Below are 19670 nucleotides of genomic sequence, written 5' to 3' on the forward strand. Positions count from 1 at the left end.
ATTTATTATTGGTCTAGACTTGAAATGCCTTTTATGACCAAACATGTTAGTTACTTTAATTTATCATTGTTTTAGATGTTGTTTTTGTGTCTATAACATCTGGCTGATGAACACAAAATTATAATTAAAACAAAATGCTTCATAACAACATCAAAATCAATCAAAGCTAGGAATAAGAAGTGACCTGTATTTGTTTAACAAAGTTATACTGGAAGCTATGAAAGCTGAATGTCTGTGAAGGCAGTACTCTGATCTCATATTCACTATAGAGGGACTGTAATACATCACTAAGGATCCACAAATACGGCCCAAATATCTGAGAGACAGACACACGGCCATGTTTGTAATGCAACCAAAAAAGAAACCTTAAATTCAAGCTTAAAAAACACTGGAATGTAAAAAACGCAACTACCATTTTTCATTAGACCTTCTCCGCTTTTTTCTTTCCCACTACTTTCCAACTCCACGCCCTGTTTGTAATGCAGGTTATCTGTTGAAACAAGCCTCACCCTTGGTGACATGATTAGGGTTAATGTATCACATTTTGGAAAGCTTCCTTTATCCCTACAGAGTATATTTTACAACTGTTTTCAGAAGCTTCAGGGGTTGACAGCAGCATTTACTAATGTTTACTACTAATGTTTATCAAAGGAGCCGTTTTTGAAAAAATCTGTATGCAGCCACAAAACATGCTTGTTATGAAAAATATAGTGGTCACAGGACTCAGTACTATCCTCTGTAAAATGCACCCAGTGGCATGTGGAGCCACCTTTAGTGGCAATAACTTTTTGTATGTAACTAATTGTATTCTGTATGTTTGTATCAGACTTTCACATCAGTGTGGGAGAATTTTGGCCCACTCTCCTTTATAAGTGCTTCATTTCTTTGAGGTTGCAGGCATTTGTTTATGCACAGCTCTTTTAAGGGCCCACCCGAGCATTTCAGTGAGGTTGAGGTCTGGACTTTAAATGGGCAACTGCAGCACCTTGGTTCTTAATTTTCATCCATTCTGTTATAGATTTGCTAATGTGTTGGAGATTATTTTGCTCTTTGTTGGCCAAGCTTTAGGTGTTACAGGTGTTAGGTGACTGTGGTGTCGTGTTAACACACATCTGAATGCCCCAGACTATCAAAATCTCTGCTTTTTTACAGGTGGTCACAGTTGCTGATGATCAGTTAGTCACAAGGTTGCTATTGACCCTGTATAGAATGCTACACATGTTTAAGTAAGTGTAAAGAATCAGTTACCCATGTCAAATTTGTATCCGTAAAAGGGCCACATGCCTCGTCTCCTGTACTAACACATTAAGTTGGTGTACTTTATGTGTAATGCTGGTCGAGTACAGGTGGAGTTTCCAAACATAAAAGCTCTGAACTGTAAAAGGAACTTTATGTAGTTGTCCAAAAATCTAACTTTATCTTTCTACTCAAATTGCACCAGAATGTGTTTTTGACAGAACACTTTATGTATATATTTTAAATGAGAAAACATTGTGCTGTTCTGCGGTAGACTGAATCTGAATGCGTTTGAGTTATTTATCAGTGATCAGTGTGAGCGAGGTGCTGCTTTATTCTCAGTCTTCACCCCTGGGCCAAGTGGAGGAAAACCAGCAGAGATGAGTGTGTGGGGGGAGTGGGTAATAGGGCAAGTACCTTCACTGTGTGTCAAGGCATGTTGAGGAATGCAGCTACTTTTCAACTGTCATACACAACCTAATCATGGCAACAGACACCAGTCATAGCTGTCAGCTGAATGGAAAGATCGCTGCAAAACACTGAGTGTGTTCCTCCCTATTTCGCTTTTTGTTGCCCTCCCCTCCACCATCATGAATGTCAGTTTACTCTCCACGCCCCAGACAAGCGTGGGGCATACTAAACAGTTGACAGAAGAGCACAATGTGTTGTAACACATTCATCCCAACGCTGATTTTATATGTGGGTGTGTTCCTTAATGGCAAGGGGTCTCCCTCCGCAGCCTTGCCTACGCACTTGTCTCAAGTGTGTGTTTGTGCGTGCCTCTCTGCCTACAGCAGTGTGGGTGGAATAGAAATTATACAAGGGTGGGTGCAAAAGCAGAGACAGAGGAGGGGGAGAGCATTGAGGCAGGGCAAAGGAGACTATAGAAAGGGAAGAAGAGGAGGAGGGGGGATAAGAGAGAGAATCAGAGGGACCGGGGAATCTAGCGACGGCGACATTCTGTAGCGTTTTGGACATTTCAAAGCCATCGGGCTTTACCACTTGTTCTGCGCAGACACGCACATTCAACAGCTGATGACGATGCGCACGGAGGGGAGCTCTCACATGCAGTGCTGAGGATTACTTGTCTCTTCCTTCATGGAGCAGCAAACTTCAAGCGCGGATTCTGAAACGGCCGCTGATCCTGTGAGTAAACGAGCTGCGAATCTATGCAAGTGTGTGTGAGATGCATCCTATATATTTAATCCCATTAACGGCTCTCTGGCTTCTGTCACTTGTAGCATCATAGCTATGTTACACAATCTTGACTGTTTCAGAACAGTATTGCTGGAACAGATACTTAAAGTTCAGTTGAAAATAAAAATGGATGTTTGTGTGAGTTTGAGTCATAAAATCATATCTTTCTTTGGTAATTGCTATGAAAGGCCTTGCCAAACTTCCTGTTTACTGACACTTCTCTATTTTGCTGTTGGCCTCTAGGCACTATCGGCTCGTGCCAGTCATCCAAAACATATTTATTTAAGTTAAAATGAATTTAATGCACTCAGAGTTTAGTTGTGAAGGCTCTCTCTGGAATGACAGATCATGTGATCATGCACAACCCAATCATCAGGCTCTTTTTGGCTCTGTTGAAGTAAAAGAAAACCTGTTGATTCTTTTCTCGAGTCCTCTGAATCCATTCATCAAATTGGTGTTTTAAAGCAGTTTTCTAAGAAATATCCACTGTGTTGCAAAAAAACAATGCAATAACCATCTCTTATGCAAAGATACAGGGTAGTGGGTCAGTTATGTTGTCAGTGATTCTGTATTTATGTACCCTAACAGGTCGGTGGTTGTGTATGAGTGTGTGTACACATATTAAGTTTTTTGTCAGGGAGTTTTGACACTGTGGTGGAAGGCAGCACAGAACATAATTTCACTAAACACAGTTGTGAGAAAAGAGCAGCCTGCCAGGCCTCTGACCCGGCACACACAGCACATACACACAGACACACACAACCAGGCATAAAAAACTCATTCATATCTTAAAAAGTGAATAAGAACACCCAGAGATAAGAACCTGCACACACATTTTTCTGTGTGTGTCTGTGTGTACTCTCAAAGTGACTGTATGTGTGTGTTGTTCCTCGTGATATCCCCTGAGAGCAGAGTGTGTTAGGGAAGGAAAATCAGATGACGAGACAATGAGACAAGATCAACACTGGTCCTGTACATGAAACACCGCAGGAGGCCAGCAGTCACGTTAGACGCAGCTCCACTTTCAAATAAACACAAGCGTTTCTTTTTTATCTTCAACAAGTGCCAGATACAGTTTACCACATCAGCACAATCAAACTGTGTCATGTGATAAGTCAGTCGGTAGATTGTGTTTTGTTAACTTAAATTGTCAAAAAATGCAGATAAAATGATAGGAAAACCGTGTTTGAACCTGTACTTTTTATCTCTGTTAAACAAGTGTTTCAGTCAGTGGAATCACAGTTTACTACTACCTATATTTACAGTTTTAATGACAGCAACATGAGTCATTGTAATTCAAATACCAAGCAGAAAAAAATGTGTCATCTTAAAAAAAGATCTGAAAGTCACCAGTTTCAAGAGTGAGTTTTCAAAGGAAACATTAGGCGGTTTGCAAAAGGAACAGATGCACAGTTAATGGTGCGTCAAGTACAAATACTGCACAGCTGTCTCATGAAGCAGATATTTTTTACTTTTCTACCTTTAAATAGATCTTAACCATTTATTTCCACTGTAGCTTATAATCCTGGCAGTCGCTATTCATTATTAGCTGATTCGCTTCCATACATTGATTGATCTGAGATTGACAGAGAGTATGAATTCTCTGTCTTACCTAAGTGGCAACAGCAGGGGGCAATGTTGGGTTATTGTGTGCAATAAAGGGCAAAAAAATTGATAGATGCCAAGCTGAACCCTTCTTAGCAGGAAATAAAATGTGTTCTCTTTAATAAAGACAGTTTGTAACTGAGCTGATTGATTCTGATTGCGACTGAATTCCTGTTTCCTGTTCGTTATCACCCCAATGAGCCTTTTCCCCCAAACATCTCTGGGTTAATTTTCAGCAACATTGAATTTACATGCCAGTTACTTTCTGGATTTCTGGATGTAAGTTTTGTAGGCTTGAAGTATTTTACAGCAGTATTTCACTATACTGCATCTATAAAGACTGAAAGAGGTCAGTGATTCAGTTAAACCAGGTGATGGAACATAGACTTGGAAGTAATGGATTGCAGCGTGTCTTCAAATGTACTTGTTTACACATATAAATAATACCTTATTAGTTATATATTTCAACAATGTAAATGTTAGTAAACTTAAGACAGTGTAAGAAGCGTTGTTTTACTCTATAAGTGCAAAAATGTGTACTTAATAAGAACTTTTCACATTCTTCTGTGTTGGATAAGCATGGGTCTGTCTAGGGCGGAGAACACACAAAGGAAAATGCTGCTTGTTCGACCATAGGAATTAGGATGAAGAGAGGAGTGAGAGATGCGACATTTCTTTGTCTAACGTCTTCCTTGTTCTTTTGTTCTCTTAGCCTCTGCTCTTTTTTTTCTCCTTTTATCACCAGGATGCGGATTTAGCCAACCTAAACTTTGTCATATCCCTCTCATCCTGTGTGGCGCCCTGCCACCTATCTCTTCCCTTGTGTTAAGAGATTTGTTTGAGCACAGGTTTCTTATCATTACTCATAGTTCTTCCCTGTTGTCAGAGATGTGTGGCTGACCAGATAGGTGTTTCCCAAATGGCACAGCTAGGATTTAATCAGTCTGGCTTTACTAGCGTTTGTGGTGCATTTAATAAAATCAGCTGAACCTGAGAAACTTGAAAGTTTTAAAAATTAGGCTTCCTCTGGGCAGTCTCCTTTAGCACTAAAAGCTCTGGTAATTAGTGCTTGGCAGCGCCTTCAGCCTTTCTCTGTCAATGTGTGTATGTGTGTAGAGTGGTCGTGGGGGCGCTGAGTGCTGGAGCCATCTCTGATGTTGCTATGATACAGGGACGTGTAAGGTTAACATTAACAATATGGCACAACATTTTGCGCTCTATGGCCTGAAATGGTGCTTGTGGCGTAGAAAAGAAAGGAGAAAAATGTCCTGTTATGGGCCAGTAGTCATTGAAATGACTTTTTTTTTTCATAGAAAGTTAAAGGAAATGTAATGGGCATAGGGCCCAACATAGCTTCTAACGTTTACTGGTCGTCTTACGATTTTTAAGGGTGAAGCCAAGCTTTTTGGTGTTGTTTTGAGAGGTGTCACATCATTTTAGAGCCTGAGATAAAAGGACAAAAAGCCGAAACAAATATTAAATAATGACAAGGCTTTTAAAAAAAATACTGTTTGAAGGAAATTTGGATTCTCCGTAACATTAAAACCCAGTCCAGAGAATAAAAAGTGAGAATAAAAAATAGTTAATTAATAGTTGTAAAGAAGAAATGTAGAACTCATAAACCAGACGCTGATGAACTGTCATTAAAAAATAAACAGTTTTAACACGTGAACTCTGTGCAGTATTGGGAGAATCGGGTTCAGACCACAGTTGTTAAAGTTAGACAGTTTTTATTGTTTGTTTCATTTTGGTTTATGTTACTTTTAGTGGTATTTTTAGTTTTTTTTACTATAATATGGTGATTATTTGTTTAGGAGTAAAATATGAGAAGAAATTGAAATACTACTTGTAGGTGTTTTTCGACAGTATTGAGGAAATTTACCAAAACTCCAACTATATTTTCTGCTTGTTCATTTTATTTTAGTTTGTTTTGTAAGTGCAAACTATTATTTGCATTCATTTTTGCCTACCTGTCTATTTTTACTTTAAATAATCAAGATTAAAAAAATCTTGATCTTGACATTGCCTTTGTGACTCTTAGTCCATAGCTGGTGATATTGGAAATGTTTGGTTTAAGTGTAATTTATAGTAGTGTGTTGTGATGTAATGGACGATGTTGTTATTGCATTTATACTTTTGCGCTTTTGTGCCTGCATTAATCAGAACTGTGGGACTTGCAGCTAATAAATCTTGAACAATTACTTTTATTGAAACACAGAGAGGATAGAAGACTTCCAAACTATATCCAAGTGTATGCACGTATAGTCAGAGCTATGAAGATTTTATTAACACAATGAGCAAGCTAGACACAATTCAATTGCACGATAGAGGTATTATCCTTGTGCAAGTCAATATACTGTGTTTACATGGCTTATTACTACCAAACAGATATATCATAGTTGTTGCAGTCTGCATTGCCATTACTTGTGCTTGGATGTCAGGCTACAGTGTAGGGCAGCGGTCCCCAACCCCCGGGCCTCGGACCGGTACCGGTCCGTGAGTCGTTTGGTACCGGGCCGCGAGAGTTGAGGCTCGGGTGTGAAATGTATTGTTTTCAGGGGTTTTTTATCGGTTTTCAGCGTTATTTTGTTATCATTTTTATCGTTAACTCGGTTTTCCTGGGTCTTTTCACGTGTGTTATGAATAAATCTTCTTTTTTTCGGTACCGGTACTAGTTTTATTTTGTTGTATTTATCCGCGACACCTTAAAGGCCGGTCCGTGAAAATATTGTCGGGCATAAACCGGTCCGTGGCGCAAAAAAGGTTGGGGACCGCTGGTGTAGGGTACAGACATAATCCCTAGTCTATGCTGCAGATTTAATGCAGCACTACAAATCAATTGTTAGTTAAAGGTGCTTGTCTCCTTAACGGTTTCCCTTGCTGTGAATCCACTGCACACTACACAGGTAACATTTGCATTCTCATATGCAGCTCTTTTGTTTAATGAAGAAAAGAAAACGGGTTGCACAATGCGTGTGATATGAACACACCGCACAAACAAACACTGCTAGCAGAGTGTAACACAGAGCCAGCTACTGTCTGCTGGACTCCGACCAAATTAAAATAACACAGTCATTCAGTGGATGTGTTGTTTGAGTATAGAAATGAGTCATCAGTCAGTTAGTCAATCAAGACAGATAATGTTGATGTGTAGGAAAGGTTTAAGAGACGCTCTTTCTGTCTGACAAAACAGGAAATTAGGGGGAGTGAGGTAGGCCTAAGGCCATGTGCAAAAGTTCAATTGCAGTCTTTGTTTATGTGTGCGTGTGTGTTTGTGCGCAGAAGTAGGCCACTCTGTCCTGTGAAGTGCTTTGCTTTCACTTGACCTTTTAGCAGACCTGCAGAATTTCCAATCATCTCTTTTTGAAGCAGCTGCTCGAGATGAAAGTCTTCTGTCCTTCTCATGATACTTGAGACCAGACGAGAAGTTGAATTTTCTCATACCTGCGCCTGTCTTTGATTTGAACAGGGAGGAACAGGAGGAGCATGGAGAGGTAATGGCCTTGCTGCAACATGATTGGCAGACTGACCTTTGTTCCCTCCCCTTCTCAGTAACTGCTGCCTGATGGGGGCGTGTCACTATGGAAACTGAGCCGTGTGAGTGTGTGTCAGTGTGTGCGTGTGTTTGCGAGAGAATGGAACTTCCTAGTCAGTCTGTCAGCTCAGCGTGTGGGAAAAAGAGGGAGAGCTATAGAGTGCTGTAAGAGAGGAAAAGGACGTTAACAGTGAGCTACGTTAACAGTGTCTTAATACGACTTTAACAGGCAGTTGAAGCTTATTCTAAGGTGTGAGTGTGCGATAGACTTGCTGAGTTATGGCTCCCTCCAAGTTAGCTGTCTGCAAGGATTTCAAGTCCTAGATAGGTCCTGAAGAAACTCCGTCAGTGCACATGAGTGATTGTGTTTTTGTGGTTCAGTTATGTAGATTAAACAGTCACTGGGTTTCCTCCTCTTTGAGAGGAGAGCAGGATGAGCCTGAGGAAGAGGCTCTCCTTCAAGCGGGTCTGGAACTCCAATACAGTGAGTAATACATCCACACATTCATACACACAGTGCTTTACAGGTGGTATTCATAGAGGAACTGCTCTTCTAGTCAGTGTTTTTTTTTTTTAATAGAGTGGAAGTGAAAGGAGTGTAAGGAGAGTCTTAATTCTCTTATTAACTCATTTGTCGATCAATGCTCATAGAAGCATCTTAACTAAATATTCAAATATTACCTGATGTTTGAAACCATTTTTGATAATACTAATAAAAACCAATAACCAGGTCTTGCATGCATAATTGTCATTAACCTTGGTTTTGATTTGTCTTCTGTATACTTTACAAAGGGATGGAACCAGTTAGAGAGAGAAATTGAGAGTGTAAATATCATTCACTTCATTCAAGTGTTGTTCTGCTCGCTACAAGTGAGACGGGGAGAGATAAACGAAAAATGGGACCGTTACCATGAGCAAGGTACATGGTGAGGAAAGGGAATCTATTACCTTCAGCTGAGGAAAAACAAAGGGACAGGATATGAATGAAGACAAAATAAGCAAAGACTCCTGGGAAAGGAACGGGGTACAAGTTAAAATGAACAAGTCATTCTGTCTGTTATTTTCAAGAACGAAATGGTTCGGTGGTGGTACGTTTGCATAAAGATAAAGTAAGACAGACTAACGAATATTTGAGGCGGCTGCTTCTCTTCCTCTCAAAGCCAGATGTCTTTTGAGCCAGAGCAGGAGACAGAAAGAAAGAGAAGTAGAAACAAAGCCAGAGACTGTGAAAAATGTCGGAAAAGATCTGCTTTTTGTAGGCTCTTTTGGTCTTGTGTTTTTTCAAGAAAGTGAGAGATAACAGCTGTAAGACAGTGGAATGGTGAGCTGAGTCAGAAGTCTCACTTCTTGTGAAGTTTGCTTAATTTAGCACATCAACTGGCAGCTGTGAGAACATATCTGCAGGTGTTAAGCCAGGGGTACTCAATCAGATTCATATGTGTTTACATGGTGTTTCCTCCTTTGTCTGTGTGATGGTGGTGTGTTTAAGGCATCAAGCCAAGTAAAACAGAAATTTATCACCGGCCCAGCCTCTGAGTCACACCTCCTGTGTGGCTCTTTTGTAGGGAAACAAACACTCTCCACATTCCTTCCTTTCATTGAGAGTGGATATTGATTTCTTAGTGCGTTGTAGGGATTTATCCTAGAATTCCAGAGGATTTCAATTTGGAATAAAAAAACTTGAAATTTTACATATTTGCAGGGATGTTGATATAGGCAACTCAGAGAAGCTACTCTGTGTTATTTATTGATTCATATATGTTTTTTGGTTAAATTGTTAAATTTGATACTAAGCCAGAGGTTACATGGAAGACTTTCTTGCTCATGTTCACAGCTTCACACCCTTCTTTAACTTTCGTTTGAAACATTACAACCGAATCAGCTTGTTCACTCCATCCTTGCCTCGCTGAGTTAAGCTATGCTCAACCTAGGCTTTCTCACAGCCCCCGTCCTGGCAGGATTACTCTGGTCTTCTAAATGGCAGCCACTATTCACCTCATATTTAAAAGTAAACACAGTGGCACGCACACATTGAGACTGTTAGCCCAACAGCTTCCTCCTCAGATGGATGTGTGTGTTTATGAATGTGTGCAGTCTGAAAATCTGTGTTATGAATTCTAAATCAGCTTTTATGGACAGAGTGTGTGTGTGTGTGTGTGTGTGTGTGTGTGTGTGTGTGTGTGTGTGTGTGTGTGTGTGTGTGTGTGTGTGTGTGTGTGTGTGTGTGTGTGTGTGTGTGTGTGTTTCATTTGTTCAGTTATGGGTGTGGTCTCCTGTAGTGATGTAAAATCACAAGACATGATCAGCACTCTTTTATATTTTTGTCATCTTTTACTCTAAGAGTAGAATCTCATTCCTTTCCAAGGGTGGCCGTTTAAGTTCCAGTGTTCGAGCCAGGAACAGGTTCCTGTCATACAAACAGTCTAGTCTTTGTGTGTGTGACTGCATATGTTATCCCTCACACTTTCTCCCACAGATAGACATTTTTGTTCACCTTGTTAAGTGCTACTGGTCACTCTGTGTGTCATCCATTAAAACAGAATGTCCTTTTCTGCCGTCTGCCTAAACGCTCAAACGTAAACAGGGCATGTTTCGGAAACTTGAGGTTGTTTAAAGAGACTTTTATTACATTCAAAGTTTCAATATTATGACCCTGTGAGTGAGCATTTGTAAATTGTACAGTGTGCTTAGTCATAGCTTGAACCCGACGTTCAGGCTTCATAACAGATGATGTAAGTCATGCGCTCCACGCTAGTCACAGCTAATAAAGGATTTGGACCTCCGCAAACAATAACCACCAACAGCAGAGGAGGCAAAAGCACAGATATTCTTTACTTAGACAGATGTTTGGATACTTCTGTTCAAAAAAGTTTAAAGTAAAGAGTAAAGAAGTTCACTTTCTTTACTCAGGAAAAAGTGAAAAAGTACAGACTTTGAAATGTAATAAAGTAAAAAGTAACTTTTTAAAAGACAATTCTAATATGATCTCTTTTTATGCAATGCAAATTAAAGCTATATGAATGTAATAATAAAATATTAGTACATGGAAATACTTTGCATTCATTTGCAAATGTAGGTAGTAAAAATAAAAGTTTTCAGAACAATAAATACTAAAGTACAGATACCTGAGTACATTAACAAAGTATTTGTGCTGAGCCACAGATGCACACACACAGCATAAGCAGTCCAGGCATGTATCTACAAGGTGGCAATTTGTGTTCAAGGAGCTAAAAGCAGGAGAATGCGGGTAAACACACAAGTTTTGACCTGTAGACTAAAAAATACTTTCCAACCTCCATGTAATGTAACCTAGTGAATGACAGAGTCACAACACCACACCCTGTTCCTACTGAAGGTAGTTGAGTCCAATTTTTCTCTTCTTCTAAAGAGGTCTCAATAAGCCATCAAGTGGAAAAACGGGAAATGACTGTTAATAAAAACATAGCCTTGAATTTTTGGTTCAGACCAGGGTGTGTTGCCACTAAATGTTGCGCAATCATGTGATTCAGCTTTTATCTTTTGTTAAAGTGGGTGTCACAGTGATGTGATCATTGTGTAACGGTCTACAACGCTTCCACTGTGTCAGTATTCAGTGCACATGGCTTCCTAGAATACCAAAATAAGCTTATGAAGTTTTTCACCGAAATCATTCATTTTTTGTGAATTTCCAGATTAAAGTCGAGATGTGGTTCGTTATGGTTATTTGCCTATGTTGACTGTTTAGTATAAATTCATCTGTGAGTCAACAAGAACATCAAAAACTGATGATAAAAAGTTAAAATTACATTAAACAACATTTCTTGGCTTTAGCTTCTCAAATGTTAGGATTTTAATTGAACATGTTTGTGTTTCCAGTGATTTGAAGCCATCACCTTGTTATCTAGTTCTCTAAGTTATCTAAGTAACTGTGTCTAACAGCTCTACCAAGCTGTGTTTTTTTTCCGTGGACTGGACGTTTTTTTCTTTCCTTTTTTCTTTTGTTTGTGCTCTTGGTACTCCACAGGACAACCAAGGATTAAAAAAAAAAGAAACTGGCTGTTTTGTCATCGGTCACCAATATCCCAACCTCTGAGTCCAGCAGTGGTGAGCACTGTCACCTCACCATATCAGTGGGTTTGAATGCATCAGCCAGTTAGAGCTTTTTTTGTGTGGACCTCAGTTTTTCTGCCTGTTAGTCATCCTAAAATTGACCATACTTGTGAATATGAGCGTGAATTGTTGTCTGTCTCTGCTAAACCTTGCTACAGACTGGCAACCTTTCTAGACATGGCCTGCGTTTTTAATTATATTTTCTATTGTTTTTGACTCTCACACATTGTTGATGAGATTAGCTTTAAAATCCAGTATCAGTTGGGCTCTTGACTATACATATATATATGATGAAGTTTGTAGTTTCAGTTTGTCCACTTGTAATGAAAATGTTAGATAAAAATGTTAACTAAATGCAGATATCATACTAGTCAGGTAGATCTGTATCTAAATGTCTTTTTTTTTGTCCAAAGTAGCACAGACATTGGCTTTTATGCAATATAATATCATGAGGGATTCTAATCTGAGATGGCTGAGGCGGTATAAGAGTATTGTGTTATTTATTAATAAGAAAGAACCATTATCTGCAGCTCTGTCTTGCTTAACCAGAATTGACATCCTACACATACAGAGTTTCTACTTTTTTCCAACAACAACAAAAAACAAGCTCTTCACAACTGTAATCATGATCACCAGTCTCTGAAGTTGTGTCATTTTCTACTGATCTTATCAGTGCATTCACCACAATACACATGAAAGGCCCACTAATATATGTAAGAAACCTATCCTCAGCCTACGTTATAGGGGATGTGATAACAACTGAAACCAGTGGAGGCTAAAAGTAGCACACGTGGCACCTATGAACTGGCAGCACATTTGTTCCTTACAGTGGGATATACATTTGAGAGTATCCTGCTCAGTTAAATTGAAGTATTTTCCAGCTACATATCATCTCTACAGATAGAGGCTTGAGAGAGGAACTTGAAGAGGGAATGTCTGAAAAGCCCCAATCGTTCTCTGTGGGCTGTCAGGAATGACCAGGACTTGCCAAAAGAGGAAGGGAAACACCACTGGAATGATTGAGGAAACGAAGACGGAGGGCAAGAATATGAGAATGATTTAAGGAGAAGAAGGGAATAAGTGAGAGAAAGGAAGAAAGACTGGGGCTACAGCATTCTGGGAAAAGAATAAACAAAAGGAAGGAGAGAGTGAAAATAGGCTAGAGGGGGAATTAAGTGAAAACGGGGGAGAGGGGCCTCGATCAGGGGCCATACCTCTCCACCACAGCATGTGTCTGGAAGTGATCATGCTAGCGCTGAATTGGGGATAGGGGTGAACACACACACACACACACATTCATAAATGCAAAAAAATGCATGCTACACACAAAAGACACATCTTTGACAGATGTTGGCCATATGCTTACATACTGTAGGCTTCACAACTACAACAAAGCCAGGATGTCTTGACCCACAGAAACACACATAGACACAATAGACACAGTAAATGCTGTTGGAAATGTGTGAGATGTGAATCTGATTTTTGCTCTAATAAGTGAAATCACTTTGTGTCTCTTGTAATTTTTGGTTATCGTCTCTTGTGGTTGTACCACAAACAGCTGCTTCAGAATAACATCAAATCTCTTTCCATCCACTGGAGCCAACCTCTGTACTTCAAGGGACAGTGTGTAATTGTTAATCCATGAGAAACTTTAGCCATTTTCACACATGTACTGCAGCCCTGACCTTTTCTCGACATCACTCAACAGAGCAGCATGCGGGGACGTGAGTTCGATTGGACACTAGCCCGTTTTTATCCTAGCAGCTCCCTGGTAACGGACTAGCGAATGAGCATCCCGTGTCCTTCCTCTTGCACTCTCTATCCAGGCAACTCCCTTACCTAAACCACACATGGTTTTTCCAGTAGTATATCTTAAGAGGACAATTTCCTGCGGAGTGCTGCATGTGACAAAGGACAACTATAAAAAATGTTCCATCCTGATTCTCCTAAAATTGTAACTCTATGCAGTTTTATTTATATAGTGCCAAATCACATATGCCGTTGCGCTTTATATTGTAAGGTAACGACTCTACAGTAATACCGAGAAAACCTCAAGAATCAAATGACCCCCTTTGAGCAAGTACCTGGGGACAGCGGGAAGGAAAAAAAAAATCCCTTTTAATAGGAAGATACCTCCGGCAGATCCAGGCTCAGGGAGGGGCAGCCATCTGCCTCAACTGGTTGGGGGTGATGGGAGGAAGACAAGACAAAAGACAGACTGTGGAAGAGAGCCAGAGATTAGTAATAACTAATGATTAAATGCAGAGAGCTGTATAAACATAGGGAGTAAAAAAAGGTGATTGATAAGGAAGCACTCGGTGCATCATGGGAAACCCCCAGACTTACTGCTGTGTAACTAAGGGAGAATTCAAGGTCACCTGAAATTGTCTGATGTTTATGTATGAAAACATCTTTACACTGACAGAACCATCTGGGCAGATCTGACTTTAGAGAGGAAATGGCCAAAATTCACCAGGTAGCACATCTAGTACCAAATGAACTAGATGTACCCAGTTTGCATATGGAATATGAGTCTGGATATTTCAGAATTTTAATGCTATAGGCTTATTACAAATACAGAATGTTATTGTTTTTGTAAATTGGTTAACGAGTGTTTAGGTAAACAAATCTATTAGAATAGCAGAACTTCCACTGCAGTATTTTAGTTACTGTAAAATTTGCATAGTTTGGAACCTAATGTAATGCTCAGTTGCAGACACTGCCTTTTTTTAGACTTTGTGGTGCTTCTGTTTTTATTTTAATACCAGTTTCAGTTTTAGTAACTCTTTTGAACACAAAGGTGTACTCCTACTGTTGACCTTTTGTCTTATGCTGTTCCCTATCTTAACTCCTCAGCCACACATGTGTCTAAAACCAAATCTAGGCTGCTGGTAGAAATCTGGGTAATTAAAGTGAATCCGAAATAACTACAACTAAAAGGGATTTTTTTTTTTTTAGATAGTATCACTTTTCTCTCTAGTAAAGCTTTCAGTTTGACAGTAGGCACATGATCTTATAACACATATTATTTGCTTTCTAATGAATGATTTTATTATTCAGTAAACCATAGCAGGGGAAAAAACCATGTTATTTCACACAAACTAAGTTGTTGCATTTCTAAAGAATGGACTGTGTGACCTATAGAAACCTCTGCTCATCTGGAGAACACTGATGTCTGTGCTGAGTAATGACGAGCTCAATAAAAGTTAATTTCCCATAGGTAAATGCGCTGTAGGAAATTCCTACAGATCACTTCGGTACCAGGCTGCTCTCTTAACATGAATAAACAGAAAGTTCGCCATTAGCAAGGGTTAGCGGTTAGATTAAGAGCATAAAAAGACACATGTTGCAAACTAGACTCAGTTTTGAACTTTTTTTTTTTTTAGTTTTCAACTTTCTCAAACCATTTTCTCTCTTTCTTCCTTCCTTTCTTTCCCTCTTTTGTCTCCTGCTTGGCTTTGGCTTTTTCTGAGTCACACTGTGATGCATTGTTCCACAGTAATCTACATTACTGATGTCTGCATTGAGTGATCTCATCCTAGCTCAGCATGTCTGAGAGAAAAACCCGCTGTACGCCATATGTGTGTATTTCTGAGTGTTGTTTTGGGTTTATGTCAGGGAAATGTGATTTTAGGCTGAAGTAAGTTTGGCTTGATTATGTGTCTGTATTAACATCTGCGTGTTTGTATTGTTGAAAACCATTAAAATGGAGATTGAATGAGTTTCTGCATCTCTTCCTATGTTTGTGATTGTGAGATAAGCAGGCAAACTTCACACCTACCTATTGAAAGGAGACGGGACCCATCCTTAACCTTTTCACACATACACCCAGACAGTAGGCCCCACCCTTTTGAGTTTTCTTGTAGAGCAAGCGCAGCCGGTTAACAGACGATTCCACCCACGCAGAAGACAATGAATGTGGGTGCTAATCTGGCTGTGTCATGATGTGAAACTGTGTTGATAATGGAATCATTCCTATTAGAAACCCAGTCAGTCTGTCTGTGTCTCCATGTGGCCAAAAGTGCATGCTCTGGCCTCTTGGCCCTCATACCCTGTGTGAGCTGATTTTAATGTGTGTCATCTGTGTGATGAAGAAAGATCCTAACTCATGTCTTTCTGCTTTTTACAGTCTGCTGCAGTCTCTGATGGAGGTGAGTAAATATGCCTTAAATTTTTTTATTATTTCAGTATCATTTTCATGTCTTCTTCTTACTTGAGCTGGGGGATTTTATTGAAAATTCAACATTTTTTGTATTAATTACAAGGGGAAAAAACAGCAGCACTAAAATAAAGGTAAAACAAATGCTGTTCTAAAATCATTTTAGAAATGGTGATCTTGTTTTGTCTTGCATCATAACTTTGATGCATCCCTTTCTCTGCAGAGGTGGCTTTTACCCCACCTTCAGTGCTCAGACTCTGTCCTCATCAAGCTGGGACATGTTTAGTTTTGCTGGTTTTTTCTACGTTGCAAGTTCATTTTTCAAGTGCAGTAAATGCACGTCTTCTAAGATTTTTAAGTGAACAGTGGTGTTGAATAGTCAGCGGTAATGGAAAAAAAACTCAATTGTGAGTTTTACCATAATTGTAGAGAACCTTGCATTCTTGAGTTGTTAGGATGCAGTTCATTTAACGTGTATCGAGTATTTTATCAGCTTAGGTCTTGCATTTCAACGTGGCCATGCTCACAGTAGCACCGAGCTAACATTGGTCTGCTTTCAGTAACTTCTCTAGCAACAGGCGAGCTAGTTTGGCCTGCTTTTCTGCCACACCTGTGCTTACTCTGCTGCTGATGGCTGGCTGCAAGCTAAAGATATAGCCAAATTTTTAAATATAATAACAAAGTAACAGGTAGGTTTTTTTTTTCTGCTTCTGTAATCCTTATAAGTGTATTTATGATACAGAGATGTAGATTAGATATAACGGTTCACGTATTACCACAGTGTAATATTTAAAAGTAAAAAACGCTGCAACAGTTGTACTAATACAAGCTTTCAGACAAAGCCTCCTCCCAGGTGACGAGATAGAACTTCACCTTTTGTCACCACGGCTTGCAAATATCTGTGAAGAAGCCTTGATCAGATTTAGGCTGGGAAGGTGTTGCAAAGGGGGGAGGCGTTACAGACGCTGTTTGATCATTCGTTAGTGGTTGTATAACTCATATCTTGCCATGGTGGGGGTATAATAGTTTTTTGTTTGTTTTTTTAACAAGATGCAAAAACTAACAGTGCCAGTTCCATGACACTTGTTGGAGAGCTGCATAGGATGTGCTTTTCTAATTTTTTGTCATTGTTGTTTTTCAGTTGTCTTAGTACTGTTGTTTTAATCAGGATGATAGACCATTCGCACAGTGTATTTTCATGATTTGTTATACTGGATCTAATTTGTGATAAACTGCGCTTTAACACCCCATAAATGTATATGAAAGATAAATTTTATGGCAGATGGGAGATAAAAGAATGCAGAGGAGGTGAGAAACAAGAGGCGGGGTGGGAAGCTCTGAATTTTATGGTGGACGTGTTTACTGTGAGCTTGAATGTAGAAGTGTTTATCAACACTTTTTCCACAATGCATGTCTCTGGAAGATAGAATGTGTTGTTTGTGAGCCATCTCTCCTTTAATATTTTTTCTTGCATGAGATAGGGAACATGATAACTAAGGGACTAATGAGGTTCCTCATTTCGGAATGATGTTCTCGTTTTGTCTTGTGTTAGATCACTGTCACCAGGATCAGGTGAGAGAAATGTAACTCTGTGCACGCACACGCTGCTCATTAGAATGTTTTCGCTGAGCATCCATGAACCATTTGTATTTGGGCTAAAACCGCTATATGTTATGATACATAAATTATGTATATTGAGTAGATTTTAGCCAGCTTCCCTCCTGCATAATGTAGGAGCCCATTTCCTTTGCTGTAAATGATCAAGCTTCAGTCTAAAATTGCCTCATTTCAATGTTTAGACTGATTTATTGAAAAAAATTAAAAGAATGTGTAAAATGTAGCTTCAAATCATCTCCTTATATACCAGGTGTAATCCAGCCCTGATGTGGCCACTGGATTCCACCAGATGCGCCACAACATCTGTATTGCAGGCCTCATTAGCCTCAGTAGTGGCCTTCCTTTAACAAGCTCCTCATCAATACTGCAGCGTGTGCGTGTGTCCGTGTCACTATGTATACGCGCGCGTGTGCTCCGGCATTTTTATCTCCCTTCTCTCTCAGCTTTGAATTATTCATCTTCCCGAGGCCTGTGTGTGCTTGTATCGGTTACCCTGGCTGGAAGCTCACAGAGCTGTGTGAATGCACATGCAGGTGCGTGTGCATGTTGTGACCTGACTCTCTCTGTGCTTTCTCAGGTTGTCATCAAGGTTGCTCACCAGCAGCAACCTCTCTCTCTCTTTCTCATTATATCCTCCTTCTTTTTCCATTTCCCACCTTCTCTCTGTTTCTCCTTTGGTGTAAAAGTGTGTGTGTGAGAGTGCGTGTATGTGGGCCCTTTCTTGGACTATGCATTCAGCCATCTTGTGTTGGAGTTCATGAGGGGCCCCGATAGGGGGATTATGGATGGAGGGGCTTGGTTACCCCTTAGGATTCGCTACTTGCCCCGCTGGCACCACACAGGCTCCTACCAGCTTTACCCAGGTGAGGAGATAGCTGGAGCTTTGAATACTTGTTTTTCCAACTGAAGGAAATGTAGATTTTGTTCACATGGAAGCAATGAGGCCAACATGTTGACAGCAGAAGGTTTTCATGTTGAAAATTCAGTTTGTTTTTTTTAGGCCTGTGAAGGAAGTTAAAGAAAAATACCACAAGATGGAGATTGCTTGTTAGACAAATGGTTTTGGAACTACCAGTTGACAGGTGGATAATAGATGAGTTTAACCTGTCTGTACAGCAGCTGTTAATGTTGTAAAGTCTGAACAGGGCAATGATTGAGTGTTGTGGTTTTCCTACAGATCACTTTGCGTTTGCTGTGCTGTTTCTCATCTATTGAAAATTAAAGGGAATTTCAGGGGAATACAGAGTTAGAAACTTTGTGTCAGGTTTTTTAAATTTCTGTTATTAGACAGAATCCTAAGAACTTCCTTTTGTAAATCTTACTTTACTCACTCACTCACCGACTGAGCTGTGCTTATCATAATTGTCGCTGTAAAATTCCTTTCAGTAACAACATTAAAATTTTGCCATTTAAACATCTCTGAAGCCTTTGGGTGTGGACAGTGGATGGGAGTTTTTTTTCCCTGTAGTGTCTGGCACTACAGTGTTTTTTGGGGGTCTTGTTGTGTAAAGATCCACCTTTTTGGATCAGGCTTGTTTAGGTTTGTTTAAGTGCAGCCTGCCAGTGATGGATCAAACTGGGATTTGGAGGCTTAACAGGCAGTGTTAACACTTTGGTATCTCTGTCATGTAGTGTTTTGCACTGTTGTGGTGCTCAGTGTAGTGCTATGGGAGGCTGTTGCCATAAGGGAGTGCAATTGTGTGCATGTGTGTGTGGATGAAATGGTGTTGTTAATCGGGGTAAGCTTGCTGTTTGGTTTGTCTGTTGGCTTGGATGATTTATAGTTGCTTTCTGGAAGATACAGGCGTCTGCTTAGATCCAAATGACGTAAATTTCATCATCAGAGGGTGAACCCAAGACTGTGTGTGGATCCAGATGTCTGCCAGCTGTGACTCCACTGCAGAGACTTCATGGGAGCAGGGAAAAAGTATAATAAGTGTTGCCTTTAGCTGTGTCTGCAGACAAGTAAAACTCTGACTGAGAATGATGTGAAAGATTCACTTTTAAGATTTTAATTTGCAGAGGAAAATATGCAAGGTAAGGAAATAAATATATGTAAAGCAAGTAAATAACAAAACCTCCAAGAAATTGTGTCTGAGGCTTCTTTTTTTGTCGTTTTAAGCCTGTTGGGGTTTTTTGTGCCGCGACTTTGTATTATAAGCCTGTCTCACTGATATACTGATAATTAGTCCTGGCTGTGTGTTGTTATAGACTCCAGCTCCTGTGACACGG

The 19670-nt window shown here is 39.8% G+C and overlaps 1 protein-coding gene across 5 annotated transcripts in view; it reads left to right on the forward strand.

Moving 5' to 3' along the window:
• The window catches only part of rgs12b (regulator of G protein signaling 12b), a 43659-nt gene that overhangs the window by 13696 nt on the left and 10293 nt on the right, over positions 1 to 19670 (forward strand). For all 5 annotated transcript variants that reach the window (XM_031754370.2, XM_031754379.2, XM_031754356.2 and 2 more), the window contains exon 6: positions 15792 to 15813. In XM_031754370.2, coding sequence (XP_031610230.1) covers positions 15792 to 15813 — 22 coding nt within the window. The remainder of the gene's footprint in view (positions 1 to 15791; positions 15814 to 19670) is intronic.

The sequence above is a fragment of the Oreochromis aureus genome, linkage group 6 (assembly GCF_013358895.1).
Source record: "Oreochromis aureus strain Israel breed Guangdong linkage group 6, ZZ_aureus, whole genome shotgun sequence".
Classification (NCBI taxonomy): Eukaryota; Metazoa; Chordata; class Actinopteri; order Cichliformes; family Cichlidae; genus Oreochromis; species Oreochromis aureus.